The 25,141-nt window shown below is 38.7% G+C and overlaps 1 protein-coding gene across 2 annotated transcripts in view; it reads right to left on the reverse strand.

Moving 5' to 3' along the window:
- TFEC (transcription factor EC) overlaps nt 1-25,141 on the reverse strand; it is a 98,779-nt gene that overhangs the window by 36,278 nt on the left and 37,360 nt on the right. For both annotated transcript variants that reach the window (XM_089672078.1, XM_089672077.1), the window contains exon 3: nt 6,582-6,702. In XM_089672078.1, the coding sequence (XP_089528204.1) occupies nt 6,582-6,702 (121 nt within the window). The remainder of the gene's footprint in view (nt 1-6,581; nt 6,703-25,141) is intronic.

Here is a 25,141-nt window from a genome sequence, read left to right on the forward strand (position 1 = left end):
GATCCTGAGCTTCCATTTTAAAGTCATTGATGTTTGAGCAGTTTCTCCGACATCTCAAAAACTGTCCCACTGGAATCCCTGAGATCAGTGAACGTGGATGGTAGCTTCTTGCCTCTAATAGGGTATTGGCAGCAGTAGGTTTCCTATATGTCTTGGTGAGAAGTTTTCCATTTTCAAGTCTAACCTCCAGATCCAGAAAAGAAATACATCTTTCGTCACATATATATGTAAGTCCAATATTGAAGGAGTTCTGATTTAACTCTTCCAAAAATGATTTTAATTCCTCAGATGTTCCTTGCCACACAAGGAACACATCATCTATATATCTTAACCAGATCTGGACATTGGCAAGAAATCTTGATGATTTAAAGACAACCTGTTCCTCCCAAAACCCCAAATGGAGACATGCGTAGGCCGGAGCCCACGGTGCTCCCATACTAGTACCTCTAGTTTGTTGATAGAAGATATTATTAAATTGAAAAAAGTTATGTTTTAAAGCAAACTCCAATAACTCACTAATGAATTCATTCTGTCCTCCCAAAGTAGGATATGTTTTTTCAAGAAAATAGGAAACTGATCTCACGCCACATTCATGTGGGATAGAGGTGTAAAGTGATTCCACATCTATTCCCACTAGAATGGAGTTATCCTTAATGGTCATATTTTCAATCTTAGCCAACACATCCTTAGTGTCCCTCACATAAGAGGGAAGATTCGGAACCATATCCTTAAGAAACAAATCTATATATTTCCCTGTTTTATCTAGGGGACCATTAATGGCTGAAACAATAGGTCTACCTGGAGGGTTTTCTTGGTTTTTATGTATTTTAGGGATAATGTAAAACGTAGGGTGATTGAATTCTTCAGTTCTCAAATAGTCATATTCTTTCTTAGTTAACAAACCCACTTCTTTTCCTAGTGTCAAAATGGAATTTAATTTTTTAACCACCAGATGGAAAGGATTCGCAGTCAATTTCCTATATGTGGATGAGTCACTCAATAAGCGCTTCACCTCCCTGACATAGTCTTGTTCATTCAAAATCACTACATTGCCCCCTTTATCACTTCTCTTAATGACAATATCTTTGGTCTCTTTTAGTTCTTTAAGAGCTTTTCTTTCTTTTTTAGTAAGGTTATCACCAATTGGCATTTTCCACTCAAGATTTTTAAGGTCATCAGCAACAAAATCTAGAAATGTCGAGATCCTCATATTGGAACGAATTTTCGGCATTTTTGTCGATCTAATATTTAGATCAACCTTTCTAATTATATTGTTGGAATTATCCAAGTCTGTTATATTTTCATCACCATCCTCATTTTCCTCTATGAGAGATATCAACATATCCAGTATCTTGCGGTCCTCCATGGACGAGTCGGAGGCCATATCCTCCAAAATGGTAGGATTACCATGTATCATTCTCAAGAAGACTTTTCTTAGAAATAAGTTCACATCTTTGAATACCTCGAACTCGTCCATGGGGGTCACTGGTGAGAAGGACATACCTTTGTTTAATAGAGAGATATGTTCCCTTTTGAGTGGAAAATTTGCCAAATTAATTACCTTTTTGTCATGAATATTCTCTTCTGCTACCTCCTCTGACTTCTTGTTCTGCCCTTGTCCTCCTGATGTTTGTTTTTTAAGGATTCCTCTACTTTCTTTTTGGATCCTCTTCCCATCTGTAATTGATGGATATGAGGAGGTTCTCCATTTTGTTGGTCTAAAAAAGAAACAGATTTTCCAAGGTTTTCAGACTCACTTTCACTAGACATGGTTTCTCCCATTGATCTAGAATGTGAACGAAAACCTCTTCGTTTAGATCGACTTCTACTTCTTTTTGTAGTGAGATCAAATATCTCACCTGTTTCCCAGTCTTTTAAATCACGTCTAAATTTGGTTTGTTTAGTAGTTCTAAGATTTTTTTGTACTTTTTCCACTTCCTTTTTCAGTTGTTCATTATATTTTTCAAAATTCTCCTGATTTTTAAAGGGATCTAAATCTAATGCACTTGGGAATAAATGGGGCTTATTTCCATTCAAGAGCTTTATGATACAGCTGTTCACATTACAGATGAACGGGCCCCAACCACGTGTGCCGGCACAGGAATGTATTGTATCATATATTTGACATTTATGTCTTTTTCCAAACAGGCCTGAGGCTTACTGTTCCCCTCTTCACGCTTATTGTGCTTACTGCATTTCATACATGTGATACACGTATATCCATAGTATAATTTTTGGATTCCCTGTTCGGGATTCACCATTATGATATTGGTGTAAATTCATCATTTAATATTGTGGTATACCTATGGTATAATTTTTGGATACACCTCTTTTGGGAAGTGTTTACCTATGTGTTTGTACTACAGAGATATTAGACTCTTGCAGTCACTTTCTCTGTTGCACATACATTTAGACCGGTCTTGATGTCATTTTATATGGTTTTAGGTCTGTGTGTTATTGTCTCATACTGAGGTGATGGTAAACCAGGGCGAATGCCCATATGTCATATTTATATCTGTGTAATAAAGCATAATTTTTGGAAAATTTTCTGAGTGTCACGGTCTGTTCATAATGTAGCCGCTTTTCTGTGAATCTCTTTTCACAAACCCCCTTTTTTTTGAAAGCCTACCCCACCCCCTGCTAACTTGCCGACCTCCTCCACTCTTCCTACCACTCCATCCCCCACAGCTATCCCCTCCTGTACCACCATCCCCTCCCTCCTAGATTGTAAGCTCGAAAGAGCAGGGCCCTCGATCCCCTCATGTTTTGCATTGTATTTGTATAGTTCTGTCACATGTTCTGTCCCCCTTTGTAATGTACAGCGCTGAGCGAACTATTGGCGCTTTATAAATACTGCATAATAATAATAATAATATTTTCCTTTCCAAACTGAATTTTTTACCACATTCTTTAAGCTAAAGGAAAATTGCCTTGTAAAGAAATCAGCCTACTTGCCTTGAATGAATCAACTCCAAGGAGTACAGGCAAGTATTTTACTAGATGAATTAAGAGACCAAAGATGGTACAGCAGTGTGAAATTGTCCAGCAGCATGACAAATGTATGAGCAAGGCTAGGCCCAAATTTACTAAAGACAAAGAGCACAGGCTGGAGTTTTACTGCAGTATAGAGGATACATTGGACAGCAACAGGGCAGTTTTAATGGATAATAGGTGTATCTACAAATGGCCTAATTTTTACCAATGGGAAAAGATTTGTGCAGGAATGTGAGTGATATAAAGTGGGGTGGTTTAAGCGAGCACTGCTCTTGTACTTTGTTTATTTATTTTTTGTTTGTTTCAAATGAAACTTGATATGCTGTAAAAAGGTGGCTGCAAGCACAGATGGTCAGTAATATATGAATTCTACTTTAGGGACCCGAAACAAAAAGTGACTATCAACAAACTGTAATATAAAAATATAAATGTCCACAAAAGAAATAAAACCCCAAAAATACCACCCCTGAAGCAAAAGCCCCCTTTTTCTAAAGGGAAGGCTTGCAGTAAAAAGTGCTATTTAAGAAAAGTGCAAAAAGGCAGAAAAGGGTTTGATTGCCAAAAGAGCTAGAAATCAGAATTAAAGTTTTGTAACTGACCCTAATATTTCCCTAATATTTCTCTATGCATTTTGTCATATTTCTTTATGCTTTACCTTCATCAGCTTCCAATGTACTAAGATTACGACTGCTCTGTTCCGCTTTTACAGGATTGGTTTATTGAACCATCTATTCCTGTTAGCCATAGTTTAAAGGACATGCATTATGGGTTTAAAAAAAAATCTCCTGTGTGAATCTGCACCAAAAATCACCACAATCATGAACCTAGAACCTATAGTATTTATCTCAAACCCATGTCAACAGTGAACCTAAGCTTGAATCCTGTACAGTGTATTCAAAGGGAGCTTGTCATAATATATTACATATGAAAGCTACAATTGCTGCCTTGTTTTAACCTACAGTTCTTCAGGACCTTAATTTCATACTCTAGTTTTAGGAGTTCTGCTCAGAACAAGTGTTAAGGATGGGAGTTCTGACTGGTGCTGAAGGAGTAACTATGAACTAATTAAAGGATAAGTTCATGTAACATGTTCTTGATCCTGCAACTGTGACAGAAGTATGGGAGAAGTTCCCTGTACTAGCTGTCAGTTTTCAAAAACAGCGTGGCCATGCGGGGTCCGCCCAAACGGCCACATCATTCCTTCACAGTGTTCTGTGAATGAATGGACTACAAGTCCTGACAGCCTTAGCGGCTTTTGACTTGTAGTCCTCAATGAACTGCCACAGTGTTGTGAGTGCTGTGGTAGTTTGATGAGTCCTCCTGTATGCAAATATCAGCTTGCCCATACAGGATGTATGAGCAAGCAGAAACACTGACAATGTGCAGAAGACCTGCATGGCACCAGCGATCTGCTGATCACTTGTGCAATGCTTTACAGGCTCCTAACACAACTGTAAAAAAAATATGCATTTATTATTTTTTGTGGAATAGTGAACTTATCCTTTAGTGAAGCTAGAAGATGATAAAGACATCTCAGGAACCTGCAGGTCTTAAACTGGAAAAGGAAGATGTCTTTTTACTATGAAAAGTTTCTTATCATCAACATATAATGTAATTCTACGCTATAGTAGACTATCATTTGCATTTTTATTTGAAATGAAAATTATATCCACCATTCTAAGAACTAATAATGTATTGGTACAATTACAATAATATTATAGAAACCATATTGTTTATATGCATGTTTAATTGTCTACCAAGGGGCGGTGTTGTAGCTGAAATCTATTTTTTATCCACCAAATACAGATTATAAAAGCCTTAATTGTTACAAGAGAACAACTGCTTTTCAACAAAACATTTGGATCTTAAACTTAAACTCCAGCCAAATCTTATGGATCAAGGAGTTAATAAAAAGTAGGTAAGGTTAGACATCTCTGTTGTTAATTTGAGTGTCCAAAAAACAAACAAACAAACAAACAAACCCCTAATTATCTCAAGGAGAGCTCACCACTGGAGTTTCCAGAGAATACCAGAAGCAAGCAACTGTCGTATCTTACCAGAATGCACCTAAAACTGAACATTACCTTTGGGAGTATAGGCCACGTAAACATGTTTCAGCCCCCAATTTATTACAGAGTCAATATTAATAATCAAGGAAAAATTCAGATCAGAGAGGATTTTGTTCACTTACACTAATGTATAGTGAAAATTATTTTTTTATATTTGTTCCCTACTAGGAAAGTTTGCCCTCTCTAGTTTTCCCCATTCACTCTGGTGATAACTGTCTAAGAAGGGAGTTTCCCTCACTTTGAAGAGATTTCCCCTCACTTTATTTGGCATCTCTGAGATGGGAGGTGAAGAGAAATCTCAATAAAGAGATGCAGACAGCAAAAATATAAACTAATGGGGGTTTTATCTCTCTAACCAAAAAAAAACGTTTTGGCTACATCTAAGAAATCCACCATCTGAAGTGAAGGGCAAATCCCCAGCATCTTAATATATAATGCACATAGGGCCAAGAGACAGAATCAAAAGTTTTCCTGATATCCAGTGAAAGCAGATAAGCAGGATACAGCTTTTCTGTGCAAGATGTATAACTAGTGCTGCTTTTCATATCCTATCACCAGCTTGTCATTGGAAGAAAAACACGACCTGATCCTTGTGGATCAGTCAGCTTATTACATAGTTAAGATGGAATTCAAGAACTTTTGCAAGTTCACGTTCCATAAGGAAATCTTTCTATAATTTGAGCATGCTGTATCATCTGTTTTGATTTTGGAATCATGCTGATTATTGCCATTAGTTATTCTTGTCGAAACAAACTCTGTTTCAAGAGGCTGTTAAATGCCTTTCTCAAAAGCAGAGCTATTGTATCCACAACATTTTTGTAATACCTAGTTGGTAAGCCATCAAGCCCAGGTCACTTACATGGCTTTAGAGTTTTGATGGCCTGCAGAACTTTCTCAATGGTTATAGGGCTGTCTAATTGGTTTTTTTTTACCGCTTGCTAAAGTGAGTGAAGTTATATTCTCAAAGAGGGTGTCAGTCTGATTGGAAGAGAAGTCTTCAGCTCTTGAGTATAATTCAGGTAAATGTTTTCAAAACACCTGTAATACTTCAACATGGTTACTGATGTAAGCATCTTGAGTGGTTTTCAGTCTGATCAGTTTATGTGTGTGATCCAGTTTACGCAGTTTAATCATGAGGAGAGTATCCAGTTTATTTGCTTTGACATAGTATTGGATTTGCAAAGTCATTTTTCAGGAAACAAGAGAAGTATTTTCAATCATCCTCTTTAGTTAGACACAGACATATTCACATAGCAGTGTAAACTATCCCTTATGTTAAATTACAAATAATATTATTATTAGATTTAAATAAAACTCTTTCAGCCTATTTATTAGTATAGTACAAATAGTAATAATGGTGTGAAAATGCACTAATGCAAAGCAACACAAAGATTTGAGATCCCTGTAATAAGGTGAAGAACCAATGGACCCTGATAGGTTGCTAAGAATTAATAGACTTTACAATCATATTTTGCAGTTTTGAATAAATCTTCTTTTGAGTCAGTGCAAATACTACACCTGCAACTTCTCTCTTTACACCAACACTGCCTGTGCAAGATGAATTGGACAGCACCATACTGGATCCTGAAATGTCTTGCTCAGTATTGTAAACATCCAAAATATTATTAGACAGGGAATGCTGAAAGAGAACAAAGAGAAAGAACGTAATGGATATAATGAGTGAGGGTTTCCATAAGAAAATAAACAAATGTGGTTATATCACCATTTTAATTTTTCTTCCAGTCGTCGTTGGATGCAGTTTAGTGATGGAAATACCTGATAAGCAGACTTCTGTTATGAACATGTAACATGTAGAGTTTTCACAAGCAGAAAGTTGTACCAAAACCAGATTTTCTATTTCATTCTTCCATCTTGTTGAAAAACAATGCAACCTAATAGTGAGATTTAATTCCCTGTCAGTTAAAAAAGCCTCTGTCTTTTGTTCTTATCTAGATGCAATATTGTAAATATAACAGAAGTGTTGTTACACATAAACATTGCATAAATTAAAAGGGAAAGTTCCACTTTAAAGATTGGTCCCCCACTCCCCATTAAGGATTTGCACCTTTGGGGAGTAGGGGAGTGGGGAACGGGTGCCCGAATTTGACAGGTACCCGCTCCCACTTACGCTGCGATCGCCTATACGATCAGCACTGGAAGTTGTCCTCCTACCCTCCCTCCCCGAAGTCTTGTGGGACACATGACAGGTCCCAGAAGACAACTGGGCCATTCAGGAAGCACAGAGCTACTCGCTCATGCGCAGTGGGCACACAGCTGTGAAGCCACAAGCTGTCACAACCGAGTGCCCACACTGAAGATGCCAGCGCCTGGAATACAGGACAGCTGGTGAAACACGCTGTGGCGGGGGCAACATGGGATCATGGGACAGGTGAGTGGCTGTTTTTCAAAAGTCAGCAGCTATAGTTTTTGTAGCTGCTGACATTTTTTCTTACAGACTGAGTGGAACTCCGTTTTAAGGGGGAACGGAGTTTTAAAAGGAAACCTGTCTAAAGGAAGCTCCTTTCTAAACCCCAATTTCTTTTTTAGCTTTAATTAGATCTGTTTATATTTTTAATTATAATTTTTTTATAATTCTTAATATATATTTTTATCAGGTTTTCATGGCCATGACCCAATTGGAAAGATTTCTTCTCACTTCCTGTCCCTGTAACAGTATGAACCAGGGGCGGACTGACAACTCATGTGGCCCCCGGGCAATAGGGGATCATGGGGCCCCGTGTCCTTGCCCAAACTCAAAAAAGTCTATGAAAAAGGTACCAGGGGCATCTCATGGGGCCCCCTACTGACCCCGGGCCCTCGGGCAGTGCCCGAGTTTCCAAATGGTCAATCCGCCCCTGGTATGAACAGAAATAAGTTAAGTGGTTGTCACTGAGACAGAAAAACAGAGACAACAATCAAACCCCAAAAAGTGGTTTTAATCCTTGGACTACTCTAAATCAGAGGTAGAGCCATCAAAAAGGCCCCTCTTGTGCATCATCCCTTTTATGCCAGAAATCCTAAACTTTCTCCATTCTCCATCTTGTAAGGATAGAGTATCTTGGGATTTTAATTGTGCCTAAAAGAGGATATATACCAAGATAAAATCAATACAGCTTTATTTAAAGTCCAATTGAAAAATGGAGGTATAAAGAGGAAAGTCAAATGCCATATCAAAGTTAATGTAGTGGACAAATGTATAATATTTCAAGATGGCATAATGGATAGACACATTTCACAATATTCTCACTTCTTCAGGATCCTCGACTTTCTAGAGGTAGATGATACAATAATAACACAATAGCCAAAATGAAAACTCTGCTGTTTTCCTTATTTTCTATATCTTTTGGATAGATTTCCCATTACTCCCATACTGACAAGGGAGAATCTCCTTAACAGGTGACACAGATGTCAATAAAACTCAATAGAAACATTTCCCCACTCTGACCAAAGAAAAAAAAAACATTTTAGGTAAGTTGGGTTTTAAGAGATATTTGGTGGCTGCTAAGAGTTACTTTTATTGATATAATCAAGTTTGTACACCTGATTGCATAAATGTGGAAAATGAGAAAGGAGGCCACAAACCCCAAAATGCTGCAGCAAATTAATGGGGCTCTGTCTCCACCTGTTAAGTAATGGTAAATGTCTTGTATATATTTGTAAATGCCATACTAAGAAGACGTAGGCATGAAAGGATACATTTGCATTTATTTACTGAGATTATTGCCTGATTACTGAGCTGATGAGGCAGCTACCTTGCTTACATAAATTGTAATTTAGTTATGCTATAAAATATATAATGTATAATATTAACCACAAAACTACTGTAATGTTATTAAACTGAGCCATCATTAGACGATTCCATTCACAGACACTGTAAACAGGATCGCTGTGATTCGTCAAAGAGGGACCAATCACAGGATGTAAACAGTGTGTGTTTACATCTGTGAGCTTGCCCCTTGCTTTCACAACAGAGGAAAAGAAGAAAGTAAAACTAATAAATGAATAAGTCATTGATTATTTTCTGAACACAATAGATATACAGTAAGTTGCAGTTCTAAATTCAAGTAAAGTTTAACCCTTTCATCCCCTTCTCTCTGATACATATGACCTCCAGCCTGTCTCTTCAGTGAAAATGTATATTAATCCTTCAGCTCTCTTATCCTGCACATCTGCACATTAACCCATTCATTTCCATCACCCCACTGTATGTGACCTGTACATTTACCCTTTAATTTCCTCTTTCTCTGTGTTTGACCTATAAGCACTGTATCCAGTGCACCATTACCAAGCTCCATATTGTATCCCCCTCAATACCAACATGTTCCAGTAAAATAAAAACAAAAAGCACAGCGGTTATTAAATGCCACTAACAGAAAGTACTGTCCATCTCAAAAATGCTATAAAATTATTTTGGGTACAGTGTTGCATGATGGTGTAATGGTCAGTTAAGCTATCATGCTATAAAGAAATTTGCATAATGTTTTTAGTTCTTCCAAACAACTACAGTATGTAGTGTAAGAGCTTGCCTGATTGATTACAATCTTGTAAAGAGACTGTGAAAGCTGAACTCCAGGCAAACAGAATACACAGGTGAAACACTGTACATTTAGGTATCTATTTTACCTGCCAAAGGATTTGCATTTCTGCCCATCCAATTCTGAGAACTACACAGTTCTGCCCTGCTATAAAGAACTGTCTGGTAGGGCAGAAAAGCTCATGTTTCCCCACTGCAGTTCCTGCAGTTCAGTAACACAATCAAGTCTTCTCCTTACTTTGTGACTGGAAGGTGAAAGGAAAAGCAGCAGACAGATGAGCTGCTCTCTCTGTCACTCTGCTGTCTCCTCCTTTTGGCATCTTCCTTGCACTGAATCAAATGGATTGGCTTCTTGTGTTGCTTCTCTGTTTTCCAGCCTTAGTTCTGCTGTATAAGGGATTGCAAGAGGCAGATACTAAGGTAAATTCAGACCTCACTTGCATTAAAACAATACAATTAAAAATGTATTGATAAATACAGAGTTGTGTTAGTTTGTATATTTTGTTTTTACCTGGAGCTTAGCTTAAACTTTGTGGGCCATTTAACAGATTTCAATATAGTATAGACTATCCAGTGGTATGAGATAGATATCCATACATGAGAGAAGCAAAACCACAAGAAGGATTTCCAAAAAGAGGGTTGTGGCACCAAGCAGTCCGCACAATGAACATGTTGGCAGAGCAAGGAAAGCAGGAAAGTACAGAAAAGTGTGTATCTAGTAAGAAGTGCTGGTGGGGGCATTTGAGACCATTAAGGTTAAGTGCAGTAAAAGTGCACTTTACCTTTAAGGAGATCCTGCACTTTCATGGGCATTTTGCTAGATTACTTGGAACCCCTAAACATTATATATTTTCTGAAAGCAGAGGCCCTGAATAATAAAATGGTTGCTGATGCAATTTTTTATGTTGTACAATATTTGCACAGCTGTTTACCAAATGCATATTTTCAGGACTATACATTAACCTCTTCCTGTACAGCCCATGTCGATAAATGGCCGGATGGGAGCACTGCTGATGAGGGTGAACATTTCTAAACGTCCCCCCGCATCCATGGCCTGTGCACATTCCCTGGGAGCATGCGGCACCGCAATCGGTGCCCGCTGTTTCCGAAGGACACAGCGGAACACAGATTTCTGTACGGGACCTCAGTGTGAGGTCCCAATTCATGTGATCTCTGATTGTCCAATCAGTGATCACATGAATAGTAGTAAACAAGTTGTCACTTCCTGACATTATTGCTTACTACTTGTGAAATCTGTGAATGAACACAGAGGTGACATGGTACAAGACTATTCACAATCACAGCTCACACAGTATTTCTCATTGGCTGCAGGAATGCAGCCAGAGAGATGGAGAACTGATTGCTTTTACAGCCTTTATGGGTGTAAAAGCAATCAGTGTAAAAAAATAAAAAATCTTCATCACCCCCCCCCCACAAATGGTGACACTGTATTGCTAGGGTGACAGATTATAATTTTTGGTTATCAACTAATTTGGGTTATTTTTTTTTTTTCTAAAAATTTCACATTTTTGGACTTTTTATTTGTATAAAAAAAAAAATCCCAGTGGTAAATAAATACCACCAAAATAAATTTTTATCTGTCTCAAAAAAATGCTAAAAAATTCATATGGGTACAGTGTTGCATGACCGCGCAATTGTCATTCAAAATGCAATAGCACTGAAAGCTGAAAAGTGGCCTGCACTGGAAGGGGGAGAAAGTGTTCGGACTTGAAGTGGTTACAAATAAATTTAGGGCACACAAACACAACATAATACCCAATTGTGATGACAAATTATAAAAAAATGTGGTTGTGTTGAATAAATAAATACCAAACATATCAAGAATCAAATTTGCATGCACCTGTGAAATGATGAAAAGCTACAGGACCTAAACATTTCCATAGGTGACACATTAAATGTATTTGCAGGTTAACAATTTAGAGTTAACAATGAATTATGGTGCTAAAATTATTATTTTCACTTTAAAGTTTGCAATGATACCTCACATGTGTGGCGTAATCACTGTGTATATGCACTTGCAGGACCTACTGCCATGTTTGCATTTGCTTGTATGCACAGGGAGATGCATTTAATTTTTTTTTATTAGTATTATTTAGTTTAAATGTTTTCTCATTTATAAGTATTGCTATTGAAGGGCGCTAACAAGTCCCCTATGAAAAATCATGGGCAGGTGACAAATACTCTTTATGGAGACATGAGAAGCCTATAAAACTGCCTGTCTTTTGATGCAAGAAATCCAGCACAGATCATGCTTGGTTACTTGATTCTCTGACTACAATAGCTGGAAAATGACAGCTGTGAAACTGGAAGTGATGAAATCCTCATCACTTCCAGGTTCATTACAGACAAGATCGGGGAATGGATGTTCTTTGACATCCTCTATATCTAACTATTACTCACACTTTGTCATGGTCCCTGGAGGAAAGGGAGAGCACAGGAACCACTGAAGGTGGTGGCCTGCAGGTGGGGAAGCCAGCCCTTGTCACTATTGTAAAAGAGATCAGGTCGCTGTAGAGCCACCCAGATCACTTTTATTGAACAGTCAATCATCAGCTGTAAAAAATTATGCCAAGCTCACGACTACATCTTCAGACATGAAATAGTTTTAACCACTTCAAGTTCAGGACTTTCTATATTGGCTTAAAGATGTAAAGTGGTTAAAAAACTCTAAAAATGAGCTGTACAATCATGTGAAAAAGTAACTACATCCCATGGGAGCTGTTGTTTTTATGAACATATTTGAAAAGGCAAATGTTAGATGTATTTTTGTAGGATAAACAATTGAATGATTGATACTATCCAATAATATCACTCCTATCTGTATACGCTGTTTGAATGAAGATCTAAAGTTGTCATACACAAAGCAAATTTTGGCAGATAAACCAGAAAAATTTGGGTCAGAGGGTGGCCCTGTCAGTCACCATTCCCCCCTGCCATCCCTTGACTGAAAATTTGAATGAGGCGTTCAGAAAATTGTCATCCAAACAGAGCCTGTATTTAATCAATTAAAGGCATTGTTTGCATATTTTCACTAAAGGTGAACTGAGAATAGAGTCAGCTGCATTTCCTGGCTGCAGGGCATTCAGTATCATCTAGCTTTTTCCTCCACAGTTGAGCAGTCTCTGGCCAACCCCTTTTATTCATTGGATTTCAGTTCTTTTAATTATAGAGCCTTGGCATCACATTTTTGCTGTTCTCTGTGTACAGCCCCTTCCACCAGACATTATCTGCTTGCATTGCACAGGGAAGCAGGGAGAACAAGTGATGACATCACTCGGTAATAATTAAGAAATGTAATGAAAACAGGTTTCATTTAAACTTTCATTAGCATATTGATGAAAGAGGAGGCATGAACCAAGGAATCTAAATGTAAATGTTATCCAAATACCTAAAATGTGATATTTCAAATATAAGTGAAGTCTAGTGGGCTGCTGGATCTACTGACTGCCTAATGCTCCTCTTGTTGGTGCCAAATATGAGAGACTTTTATTTATATATATATAATAATAAGAAAATTAAGAATTAAGTACAAGATTGCTGTTCAGAAACAACTGATAACAATAGCAGACTCTGATTTCTCAAAGTACACTGATACTTTTTACTACTAGTACATAGAATAACAAAGCTGTTAATTATTTTATATCTACAATAAAAAAACTAATACATTGTTTTCTTACCTTAAATTTGGTCAATCTGTGATGTCTTTGCTGCCTTCAATATGTTAGAAAGTGGTTTTGTTCCCTGCAGCTAGATGAACTTTGCTACCTCTTGTAACTTTAGATTCTTGTTTTTCAAACTTAGTTTGCTAGACAAATTATCATGTTAATATTTGCCCAGTTCCTCTGCTTTGTGTAAGCACTCTTCAAGGCAATGTGTTTAGATCTTTGTATGCTAATTCCACACAATGAGACATGCTGAGAATTACCTGATATATAGTACATATATTTTCTTACATTTTATAAATGGTTTACAGTTGAGAATACTAAAAATATATTTTGAACAAAATTAGTGTATGCATTTAAACTGATGGATTTTTTTAAAATAATTATTTTGTAAAAATAATATTGCAGAGAAATGAAGATAAGGAATCAGATTAGATTTTCCCAGACTCTTAGAACATTGTGCCAAAGTTGAGGTATACATCATAATTATCATGGACCTTAAGTCATTTTAAAATTATCTACACAAAATAGGGTTGCTTCATAAAGGACTAAAAAGTTAGCTCAATAAACGAGTGCTCACTTTAAACACACAGTCATGTGTATGGAAATTTAAAAAAAAAATGTTCTTTTGCACATTACTAGCAGACTGAAATGCACCCATCTTCCCTGGGCTAAGTGAACAAGTGGACTTCCTGAAGACGACGCTGCACAAAACGTACATCGCAGCATGATTACGTCACTTCGGGGTCCGGGGACATGATGTTCAGCCATAGTGAGAGCGAGGCTTGGAGCGCACGTTGGCCATATTTGATATTCACTAGCTGTGTTTACTGGTGCCGGTACAATAGGCACCGTTTCATGTGGGTGTACTTTCGTTTACATTGTCAATTTAATAAATGCTACACTTAGAACAGTCTTAAATTTGTTTGGTATATTTGAGCAGCTTGGTACCACGTCTCCTCAAAAAAAGAACAGTCCGCATTGAGCATGCAGATGAATTGGAGATTTTGCCTTTTTGCCATATTCTTGGGCTTGTTTAATGGAGAGCTGTTGGAGGGGAGAAACACCCTAAAAAAACCAGAGAGGATGGATACATACACTACCAAAATGTGCATTTGACCGCCTTAACCAGGGTCAGAAGGTCTGGTGAGTGAGCAATTCACTTATACCCTGTTGGCACGTGGTGAAGATATATACTTTTATGGGTCACAGCACAATGGATTATAAAAGGGCTGTCACTTCTCTAATATATATAGTCACTTATGGACTTTCACTTTGTTTATATATATAATAGGATAACCTAGCACCTTCAATAGGTACAATATATTAAGATGCTTGGATTCAGGGGCATGTTGTGAATCAGGCTTCTTTTACATATGCATGCACATTAGTTTGCATAAGTAATCATTTTGACCCCTTTATTAAATTAAATAGGATGGTATTTATTTTGTCATACTATAAATTGCTACAGTTATTTTTTTTTAAAGAATTTTGTCATTATCTGAGCTAAAATCCTATACATTGCACAGGGTTGATAATTATATTCAACACATAATAATGCGGAGTTGGAGACTCAGCTCCTTGCACAGATCGAAAGGGCTGAAAGGGTTGGGACAGTGATAATAATGGAGGATTTTAACTACCCAGAAATTGACTGGAGTAATGGTATCACAGGAACAGTTGAAGGGCAAGCATTTTTAAATCTACTACAGGACAATTTTATGGTACAGTTCATAGAGGCCCCAACTAGGAATGATGCCCTGCTGGACCTGGTAATCTGAAACCACGCAGAGCTTATTACAAAGATCCATATAAAAGAACATCTGGGTAGCAGTGACCATAACATGATTTCATTTATTGTTAGATGTAAACAGCAAACACATATGGGAAAAATTAAAAAGCTCAATTTTAAGAGAGGTAATTTTCCAAGCCTGAAAGCTGCTCTCCAAAACTTAGACTGGGAGGGAATATTGGCATCAATGAACACAACACAGAAATGGGAGTTCTTCAAAAAGACTGTATGTGAACACAATGCAAAATATATTCCCATGGGCAACAAGTTTAAAAATATAAAAATCAAACCTATGTGGCTTACGGTCAAAGTTAAAAAAGCTATAAATAATAAGAAAAGAGCTTTTATTAAATATAAAAATGAAGGAACACTATCACCATTTAAACATTACAAAGAATATAACAGAATATACAAAAAGGAAATAAAGGCCGTAAAAACTGAAATCGAATGACAGATTGCAAAAGATAGCAAGACCAACCCCCAAAAATTCTTCAAATATATTAGTAGTAAAAAGGTCAGGTCCAAGCATGTAGGCCCTTTACAAAATAATCTAGAGTGGGTGACTGGGAACAAAGAGAAGGCAAATTTATTAAATACCTTCTTCAGCTCTGTGTATACAAAGGAGCATAGGGGAGCTCTTGTCCATAATGGGCATGGCATTGACACAGCTCCAGATGATCCACGTTAGCTCACAACTGATATGATCCAAAAATATTTAGACAGAATAAAGGTGAATAAAGCACATGGACCGGATGGCATACACCCATGTGTCCTTAAATAATTGAGCTCTGTCATTTCGAAGCCATTGTTTCTCATTTTTAGGGCCTCTTTAATAACTGGCATAGTACCCCTGGATTGGCGTAAGGCCAATATGGTGCCAATATTTAAAAAGGATTTAAAGTCTTTACCAAATATTTATAGGCCTGTTAGTTTAACTTCTAGAGTTTGGAAGATACTGGAGAGTTTAATAAAAGACCACATAGGTGAGTTCTTGCTGGAAAAAATATTTTAGACAGAAGTTGTCAAACAAATCTGATTTCTTTTTATGAGGAGGTAAGCAAAACCTTGGACAGAGGGGTGGCGGTGGACGTGGTATACTTGGATTTTGCAAAAGCGTTTGACGCAGTTCCCCACACGGCTAATGTGTAACGTAAAGTCTAAGGGCTTGGAAAAATCTGTATGTAAATGGATAGAAAACTGGCTAAAAGATCGTATTCAAAGAGTAGTGGTTAATGATTCATACTCTGAATGGACTAGGGTTGTCAGTGGTGTACCCCAAGGTTCAGTGCTGGGACCCTAACTTTTTAATATATTTATAAATGATATAGATATGAGATTAAAAATACCATTTCTGTCTTTGCAGATGACACAAGGCTGTGCAGTGGAATAACGTCCTTACAGGATGTCTTCAACTTACAAGCCGACCTCAATGCTCTGTTTAATTGGGAAACTATGTGGCAAATGAGGTTTAATGTTGATAAATGTAAGGTGATGCACTTGGGGGCTAAGAATATGTGTCACAAGTTAGCCTGAAGCTTCTTGTGTGTTTATTCTTACCTTCTTGCTGCTCCTGATTTCTCACATGTGTGTTTGTCTGTGCTCATCTGTGGGCGTCGTCTGCTATTCCCTGGGTTTTATGTCCTTCCCTTTCATCACTCCTAGCTGGCTTGTTTATTTAAGACATGCTCAGTCTGTCCCACTTGGCCTGAGCAACGTGTTGTTGTCGGAGCTCCCTTGTGTTTCTACTGAGAATCCTATATAGTCTATCTGTGTACCGGCCCCAGCTTCGTTCCTGACATTGCTAGTTTTCTGCCTGTCCTGACCTCGGCTTGCCTACTGGATTTCCTGTGTCTATTCCCATTGTACCCTGCTCCCACTAGCTGTCTCCTCTACCTCAACTGGGTGTACCTGGGGGCCGTGACAAGCCTGCTGCAAGTCCATCCCCACCATCAGGGGCCCTGGTGAACAAGCAGGTTGGGGCTTAGACTCAGCGCCCTGGGGAATCCCAAGTGGTGGATCAAAGAGCTCACTACCACAGGTGCTGACAATATGCATGCATCATACATAATGGGGGGGGGTACAATTGGGGGAATCAATGGTGGAAAAGGATCTGGGAGTTCTGGTAGATCACAAGCTTAATAATGGCATTGTATTAAAAGAGGTATAGACTCCAGAGAGAGAGGTATCATATTACCCCTGTACAAATCAGTAGAAATATCTCATCTGTAATATGCAGTTCAGTTTGTGGCACCAATGCACAAAAAGAACATTGGGGAACTGGAGAAAGTACAGAGAAGGGCAAACAAACTGATAAGAGGCATGGAGGAGTTCAGCTATGAGGAAAGATTAGAGGAACTGAATGTATTTTCTTTTGAGAAGAGGAGATTAAGGGGGAAATGATCAACATGTATAAATACATCAGTGGTTCATATAGTGAACTTGGTGTAGAGCTATTCACCCTGAGGTCATCACAGAGGAGAAGGGGGCACTTTTTATGTCTGGAGGAAAAGAAATTTAATCTCCAATCCCAGGACGGTTTATTCACAGTGAGAGCTGTGAAAATGTTGAATAGACTCCCTCAAGAGTTAGTTCTGGCCAGCTCAGTGGATTGCTTTAAAAAAGGCCTGGATTCTTTCCTAGATACACAGAATATAACTAGATACTAACATTTATAGGTATAGTTGATCCAGGGAAATTGCCTCTCAAGGTATCAGGAAGGAATTTTTTTCCCTGTAGGATCAAATTGGGTCATGCTTTGCTAGGTTTTTTGCCTTCCTCTGGATCAACTGTGGGTATAGGATTATAATTTTTATTTTCTTAATGGTTGAACTGGATGGACTTTTGTCTTTTTTCAGCCAGACTAACTATGTAACTAATAAAACAAAAGCTGTTTATAGTCATCATATTGCAGTTAGACAGTTGTCTAACCACTAAATGCTTTATTTATCCTGCAAATACTCCCAGGGGAAACAATAAGTTTTCAGATAGAAATCTTTGAATCATCCTATAGCTTTCCCTGAGCAGTGTAAATGCCCTTTGGAAGGCCCAGGCATCTTATGATTATGTCACAAAAGGAACCTCCACAGACTTGCAGCTCACCGATCTTTCAGCATTTGTCATCTTGATGTCGGCAGCAGAAGTTCTGGGTTCATATTATGGCCATTAGACTGGAGCAAGGAATGCTAGGATTTAAGTCCTTGGTTGCCATTTTTTACAATTGTATTGCCAATTTGTGATCTAGCACATATTTGCTCTTGTGAAGCAAAGGCTCCTGGTCTGCAAACTTTTTCTTTGTCAATGGCTTTCTAAGTAGTGAAGTATGAAAAAGGATGGCAGTCAGGAGCTTGAACCTACAAATTAAAGTTTGCAGTGGATCCTCTTTGATAATTGCAGATATTGACCAGAAGGCCAACTTGTGTTCAGTCCCTGAGAAAATTAATTACATGTATTTACATAGATATGAATGAGCAAGTGAGAAAGGCTTACAAATCAAGGTAGATGAAATTGATTGTAAAGGCTTTTTATTTTTCGTATTGCACAAAGCTGTCTTTTACCTTCTCTTCTGGAGTCCCTGCCAGGGATTTCTGCTCTTTCTTAGGAATGCCTACTCAGCAAGCCAGCTTCTAAGGGGGCACCCATGTGTGTGCTCTCCCAAGTCTAACCATATACACACACAGCATGGCTTGGCAACATCCCCTGCTCCCTCCTCACAGGATTTGGCTGACAGCCTACTGCTGCCTGTGACTCCTGTGAGACCAGGAATAGAAGGAGTGGTTCTGCAGTTGGATTGGTGAGAGGAGCCAGGTAAATGTTTCGGGACTGGGGGGGAGGGGAGTTTGGGGGTGTGAGAAACAGGTAGAGTAGAGAATTCTTTTACCTTAATGCAGGGGAAGTATTAGGGTAAAAATTATTTAGACTATAGCACCACTTTAAACAGTGTTCATATTTACAGGCATTGTTTAATTGGCTTTAGCAATTAAATAAGCCAAAATGTTGTATATGGTAGGTGAAATATGTCCATTAAACTGGTTGTTAATAACAGCAAAAAGATCATGCTTAAATTTGGTTGGAGGTACAGGGATCCAGCCACTTTTGCCAGAAAATATTGCCATTTCCATGATCTTTAGTGGTTTTAAGCAATACATATTGGCCAATGATCTATTAACAATCTGCTGACTTCACACAGGACACTGTGATCAAATGATCAATTTGCTTTCTTCTCTTGTCAGCAAGTTCCTAGTGTTGATCAAAGAGAAATGAAGATTAGTTATGTTGGGGATGCAACAGCATGTACTATATACAGTATTGTGTGTTAATATCACTTGACCAGTAGATGGCACTGTACACTAAGGTTACCAGTTGTGCATATCTGGAAAACTTGTTGGTTCTCTCTCTTCTCTCTCTCTCTCTTCATAACCAAGATGTCTGCTGTTACAGTTTTCTGAAATGTTTTGTATGTTTGCAACTTAAGCCACACAGGTAAACCAAGTTCTGCCTCATCACAAGCTACTAGTGTCTTCTCTAACACATAACCAACAGGTTATGGGCCCAGCTCCAGACACTGGAAAAAGGAAAACTACAAGCAAGTAAGTGCTGCATTTACAATCCTACCAAATCCTGTGTGAGGAAACAAGAGCTGTATCCAATTCACTGAAAGATGGCAAGTGCTTCAGATATGAAGTTTACAATAGCAAAGCTCAACAATACCAACTACCAGCTATTGAAGTTTAAGCTTGAAATGTTGTTATCCAAAGATGACTTGTGGCAGGTACTAGATACACACAGACCCACTGACAACCCGGAAGAATGGGACAGAAAAAACAGGCAAGCAAAAGCAGTCATAAGCCTGTTAGTGGAGGACGATCAACTCATTCATATAAGGAAAGAAAACTCAGCTAAAGGTATGTGGACTGCATTACAAAAACTGCATGAACGTGCAAACCTAAACAGTAAACTATATCTGCTGCGCAAACTGTATAAGATGAGGCTGGAAAAAGGGCAGGAAATGGGTGAACATGTAAATGCTATGCTAGAAATTGTGGACCAGCTGGGTGCAATAGGTGAAGAAATGAAAGACAATCATGTAGTAGCACTACTGCTACGCAGCCTTCCAGAATCATACAGTGCCCTTATAAATGCTGTAGAAACTAGACCTGAAACTGAACTGACGCTAGAATATGCTAAGGGAAAATTAATCGATGAATACAGCAAAAAAAAAAAAGGAAACTTTGCATAGTGAAGAGAACAAGAGACCAGAGGCAGCTCTGAAGGTGCATGAAGGCATAAGACAAAGCAAAGAAACCAGTGTATGTTTTCGCTACAAAAAGGCCGGTCACCTGAAAAAGAACTGTTCAATCTGGAAAGCTGAGCAGTGAAAGCAGGAGCTACCCACAAGAGAAAGAGCTAAATCGGTCATGAAAGAAAATGAAAGTGCATCATGGAGTGGTACTTTTAAAGTGACTCAGAATAGTACCTCACACGGATGGTACATTGATTCAGGGGCAACAAGTCACATGACAATCGACAAGACATTCTTCACAGAAATTGATTTTAGTGTAAAAGATAAAGTCTTCCTAGCAAATGGGAAAAGTATTACAGCGGAAGGTAATGGTCAGGGATTTCTGAACTGCAAAATGCCATCAGGGGGCAAGCAGAGCATCCTTGTAAAGAATGTTCTATATGTTCCAAGCCTAGAAGGAAGCCTCATATCAGTTAAAACCCTTGCAAGCAATGGACTCACTGTCCAGTTCAGAGGTAATGAATGCACAATTCAAAATGGAAAGCAAATTCTAGCAAGAGGAAGCTTAAATGAACATCTGTACAAAATCGTCACTGAAAGTGAGAAGGCTAATGCGGCAACTCATAACCCACATGACAAGTGCATCCACCTGTGGCATAGAAGATTGGGGCATCGAAACCCAGAAGCTATAAAGGACTTTGCAAAGAGAGATCTATCAGAAGACATGAAAATATTGCCTTGCCACACACTCAGCAAGTGCACGTGCTGCATCAAAGCAAAGGCCACCCAAACCTCTCTTCCACAGACCAGTCAGAGTAAAACCATTAAACCCATGGAATTGATACACAGTGATGTGTGTGGACCAATGAAAACCATCACACCTGGCGGGAACAGATATTTACTGACTTTCATCGACAATTATTCCAGGTACACAATAACGTATCTAATGAAGAACAAAAGTGAGACATTAGAAAAACTTCAAGCGTTTGTAGCTATGACAAGCAACAAGTTTCAAAGGAAACCTGGAATAATACGCACTGACAATGGAGGGGAATATATGAATAAAGAGATGGAATCATACCTAAAGAAACAAGGTATTATACACCAAACAACTGTACCATACACCCCTGAGCAAAACAGCGTAGCGGAAAGAAAGAATCGCACTCTTGTAGAAATGACCAGATGTATGATTTTGGACGCTGCCTTACCTAACAAATACTGGGGAGAAGCAATAATGACTGCAACATACCTACAAAACAGGCTCCCATCAAAAGCTATTGAGAGTACACCATATGAAATGTGGACTGGATCAAAACCTAACATAGGACACATCAGAGTGTTTGGCTGTAAAGCATATGCCCACATTCCAAGTCAGAAATGCTCCAATTTGGAGAACAAAGCCATAAAAGGCATTCTGGTGGGCTACAGTGAGCAGAGTAAGGGATATAGAATCCTTTGTCCAAACACCAACAAGGTCACAGTAAGCCGCAGTGTTTATTTTGATGAAAGTGAAGCACCAGATAATACAATTCTTGAAAAATGTGGAGAGGATTTACGCACTGAATTGGCAAGAGACACTGACACATGCGAAGCAGGACAAGAACCAGAACAAGAAGTAAAACTTACAATCAACAAGCCAATAGAACCCACTGAACAACAAGAAATCAGAAGATCCTCTCGAATGACAAAAGGAATACCACCCCGCAGGTTATCATACGCTGCTAAAACACATCAGACACAGGAGCCAACATCCTGGGAAGACATAGAAACTTTGCCGAGAATTAAAGCCGATCAGTGGAGAAAAGCAGCTGAAGCAGAAATAAAATCACTTCAAGAAAATAAAACTTGGTCACTAACAGAACTCCCTCCTGGTCGCAAAACCATCAGAAGCAGATGGACTTTTAAAGTGAAATATGATACAGAAGGAAACATCTATAGATACAAAGCAAGATTAGTTGCCAAAGGATACTCCCAGAAATTTGGAGAAGATTACGATGAGACATTTGCTCCAGTTGTGAAACATTCCACCATAAGGATACTCCTTAGTATTGTTGCCGGAAAGGGAATGCAAGTAAAGCACCTAGACGTCAAAACTGCCTTTTTGTATGGAGACATCAAGGAGGATCTGTACATGGAACAGCCACCAGGATTTGAGAAAGAAAAGAACCTTGTATGCAAACTGCAAAAGAGCATCTATGGGCTCAAGCAAGCAGCGAGAGCATGGAATGAAAAAGTGAACAAAATACTCAGAAAAGAAGGGTTCTCAAAAAGTAAAGCAGATCCATGTCTGTATTCAAAGAATCAAGATAACAAATGGACAAACATCCTAATATACGTCGATGACATCTTGACGTGTTTTGAACAAGAAGGGGACTATGACCAAATAGTTCACAAACTGAAACAAAATTTTGAAATGAAAGAGTTGGGGAACATTACTCACTACCTAGGAATTCAAATAGAGCGGGAAGAGGATGGAAGCTATCTTCTTAACCAAAGTAAGAAAATTACAGAAATGTTAGAACAATTTCACATGCAAGATGCAAAGGAAGCGAAAACACCAATGGAACCAGATTATCCTAAAAACAATGGAACAGAAAACTTGTTACCTAACAATGATTATTACCGCAGGGCAATCGGAAAATTGCTATACATCGCCACCGTGACAAGACCAGACCGTAGCAGTGGGAATACTTTGCAGGAAAGTCGCAACACCGTGTCAATGCGACTGGAATGCAGTAAAGAGGGTAATGCAGTACCTAAAGGGAACAAATCGGATGATGCTGTGACTTCCAGCATCATCAAACCCAAAACTGATTAGATATGCGGACGCCGATTGGGCTGGAGACACCACTGACCGCAAATCTACAAGTGGTTACATCTTCCAGTATGGACAAGGAACCATAAGCTGGTCTAGTCGGAAACAAGTGACTGTTGCACTCTCTTCAACAGAAGCGGAATACATAGCTGCAGCACATGCATGTCAAGAAGCCATTTGGATTCTTCAACTTCTACTAGACATGAGACTGAATATGTCACAACCCACACCCATCTTTGAAGACAATCAGGGATGCATAAAGCTTACACACTCTGAGAAGATTAACCCAAGAACCAAGCACATTGATGTAAGATATAATCTGCTCAGAGACATGCAAGAACAAGGGGTTATCGACATCCAGTACTGCCCATCAGAGGAAATGACTGCAGACGCACTCACCAAACCTTTGCCAAGGGAACGTCATTGTTTTCTACAAAAGAGACTAAATGTCATATAATTATGCACATGCCGTTGAGAAGGGGTGTTGGGGATGCAACAGCATGTACTATATACAGTATTGTGAGTTAATATCACTTGACCAGTAGATGGCACTGTACACTAAGGTTACCAGTTATCCATATCTGTAAAACTTGTTGGTTCTCTCTCTTCTCTCTCTCTCTTCATAACCAAGATGTCTGCTGTTACAGTTTGCTGAAATGTTTTGTATGTTTGCAACTTAAGCCACACAAGTAAACCAAGTTCTGCCTCATCACAAGCTACTAGTGCCTTCTCTAACACATAACCAACAAGTTATAGACTCTATAGATATTAATTATGTTATAAATCATAGGTCAGTGGCCAGAGCATATCAACAACTCCTTTAATTGTACAAAAATAGACATACAAAATTCCTTAAAAACATCTCCATTCACCCCAACTGAATTTCTAATACTCCCTCTTGTGGGAGCTTATAAATGCCATAATTTAAATGTCTCATATAAAAAGCTCATTGCATAATCAACCACAGCTCAACATATTAGATTCAGACTCCTGAAGTTCTCAAGCATCCAATAGAATGCATCCCTGTGGACAATCTTTTCATTATATCAATACCATTGGAAGAAAACAGGTTGGTAACAATGAGATTAGATGTCCATATATGAGGTAGAAATGTGTATCCAGAGGACACCATATTTTGTAATGCTTTGATTGAGTGTAAAAACTGTCCCAAAACAGTCTCTATATTCGGTGTGATCCAGAGAAGGAAGCCACTAGGCTATATGTATCCTTCACCTCCCTCTTGTGCCTGATAAATAGAGGCACTGTCTAGAAGAGGATTGGAAGAGTAAGTGTCCATAGATTCCCAAACACACCCATGTGTTGTCAATTGAGGGAATAATCCAAGCTGTAAATTTCATTGATAACACTGTTCAACAGGTAAAAAGTTTTGGGCATAAAATTAGCTAATCTTACATAATTTTGGGGTGCTGAAAACGAAAATGACCCTAAAAATGTTGATTGGCTCTAGTTTCCATGATATATTCACCCATCTAATGACGTAAGCCATTCAAAATTATATGCATATTGCGCAATTGATACTGGTGACTAGAGATGAGCGAAGAAATGAAAAATTCGATTCGACTGATTCGGCGAATTCGTGGACAATATTCGATTCGAGTCGAATAAATTCGCTGTGAATTTAACTTAAAAAAGGGTGTTTCTAGGCTTCAGAGAGACTTAATATTAGTGCAGAACACTGTACCTTTAATTTAAATGCCCTTGGAGTCTGCTGGGGAAGAGAAATAATACTGTCTGTCAGTATGACATGCAGATGAGTGCCGTCGATCTTAGAATCACTGCACACTTCACTCCTTTGGCCAGTCACGGGGCCAAAACCAGTGTTTGGAGCCACAGTGTGGCGGTGGAGGCAGCAGCAATGGGAGGCCATACAGCAACCTATGACAAAATGGAAACCAGCAGGAGCGTGAGGAGACCTGAAAGTGGCACATGGCAGAGTGGGAGCAATGGGAGGCGGTACAGGGACCCAGGTCACACTGTGGGCCCAGCAGCAGCGT

Source organism: Staurois parvus, unplaced genomic scaffold (genome assembly GCF_062004578.1).
Source record: "Staurois parvus isolate SC_StPar_1 unplaced genomic scaffold, SC_StPar_1.0 ptg000120l, whole genome shotgun sequence".
NCBI lineage: Eukaryota > Metazoa > Chordata > Amphibia > Anura > Ranidae > Staurois > Staurois parvus.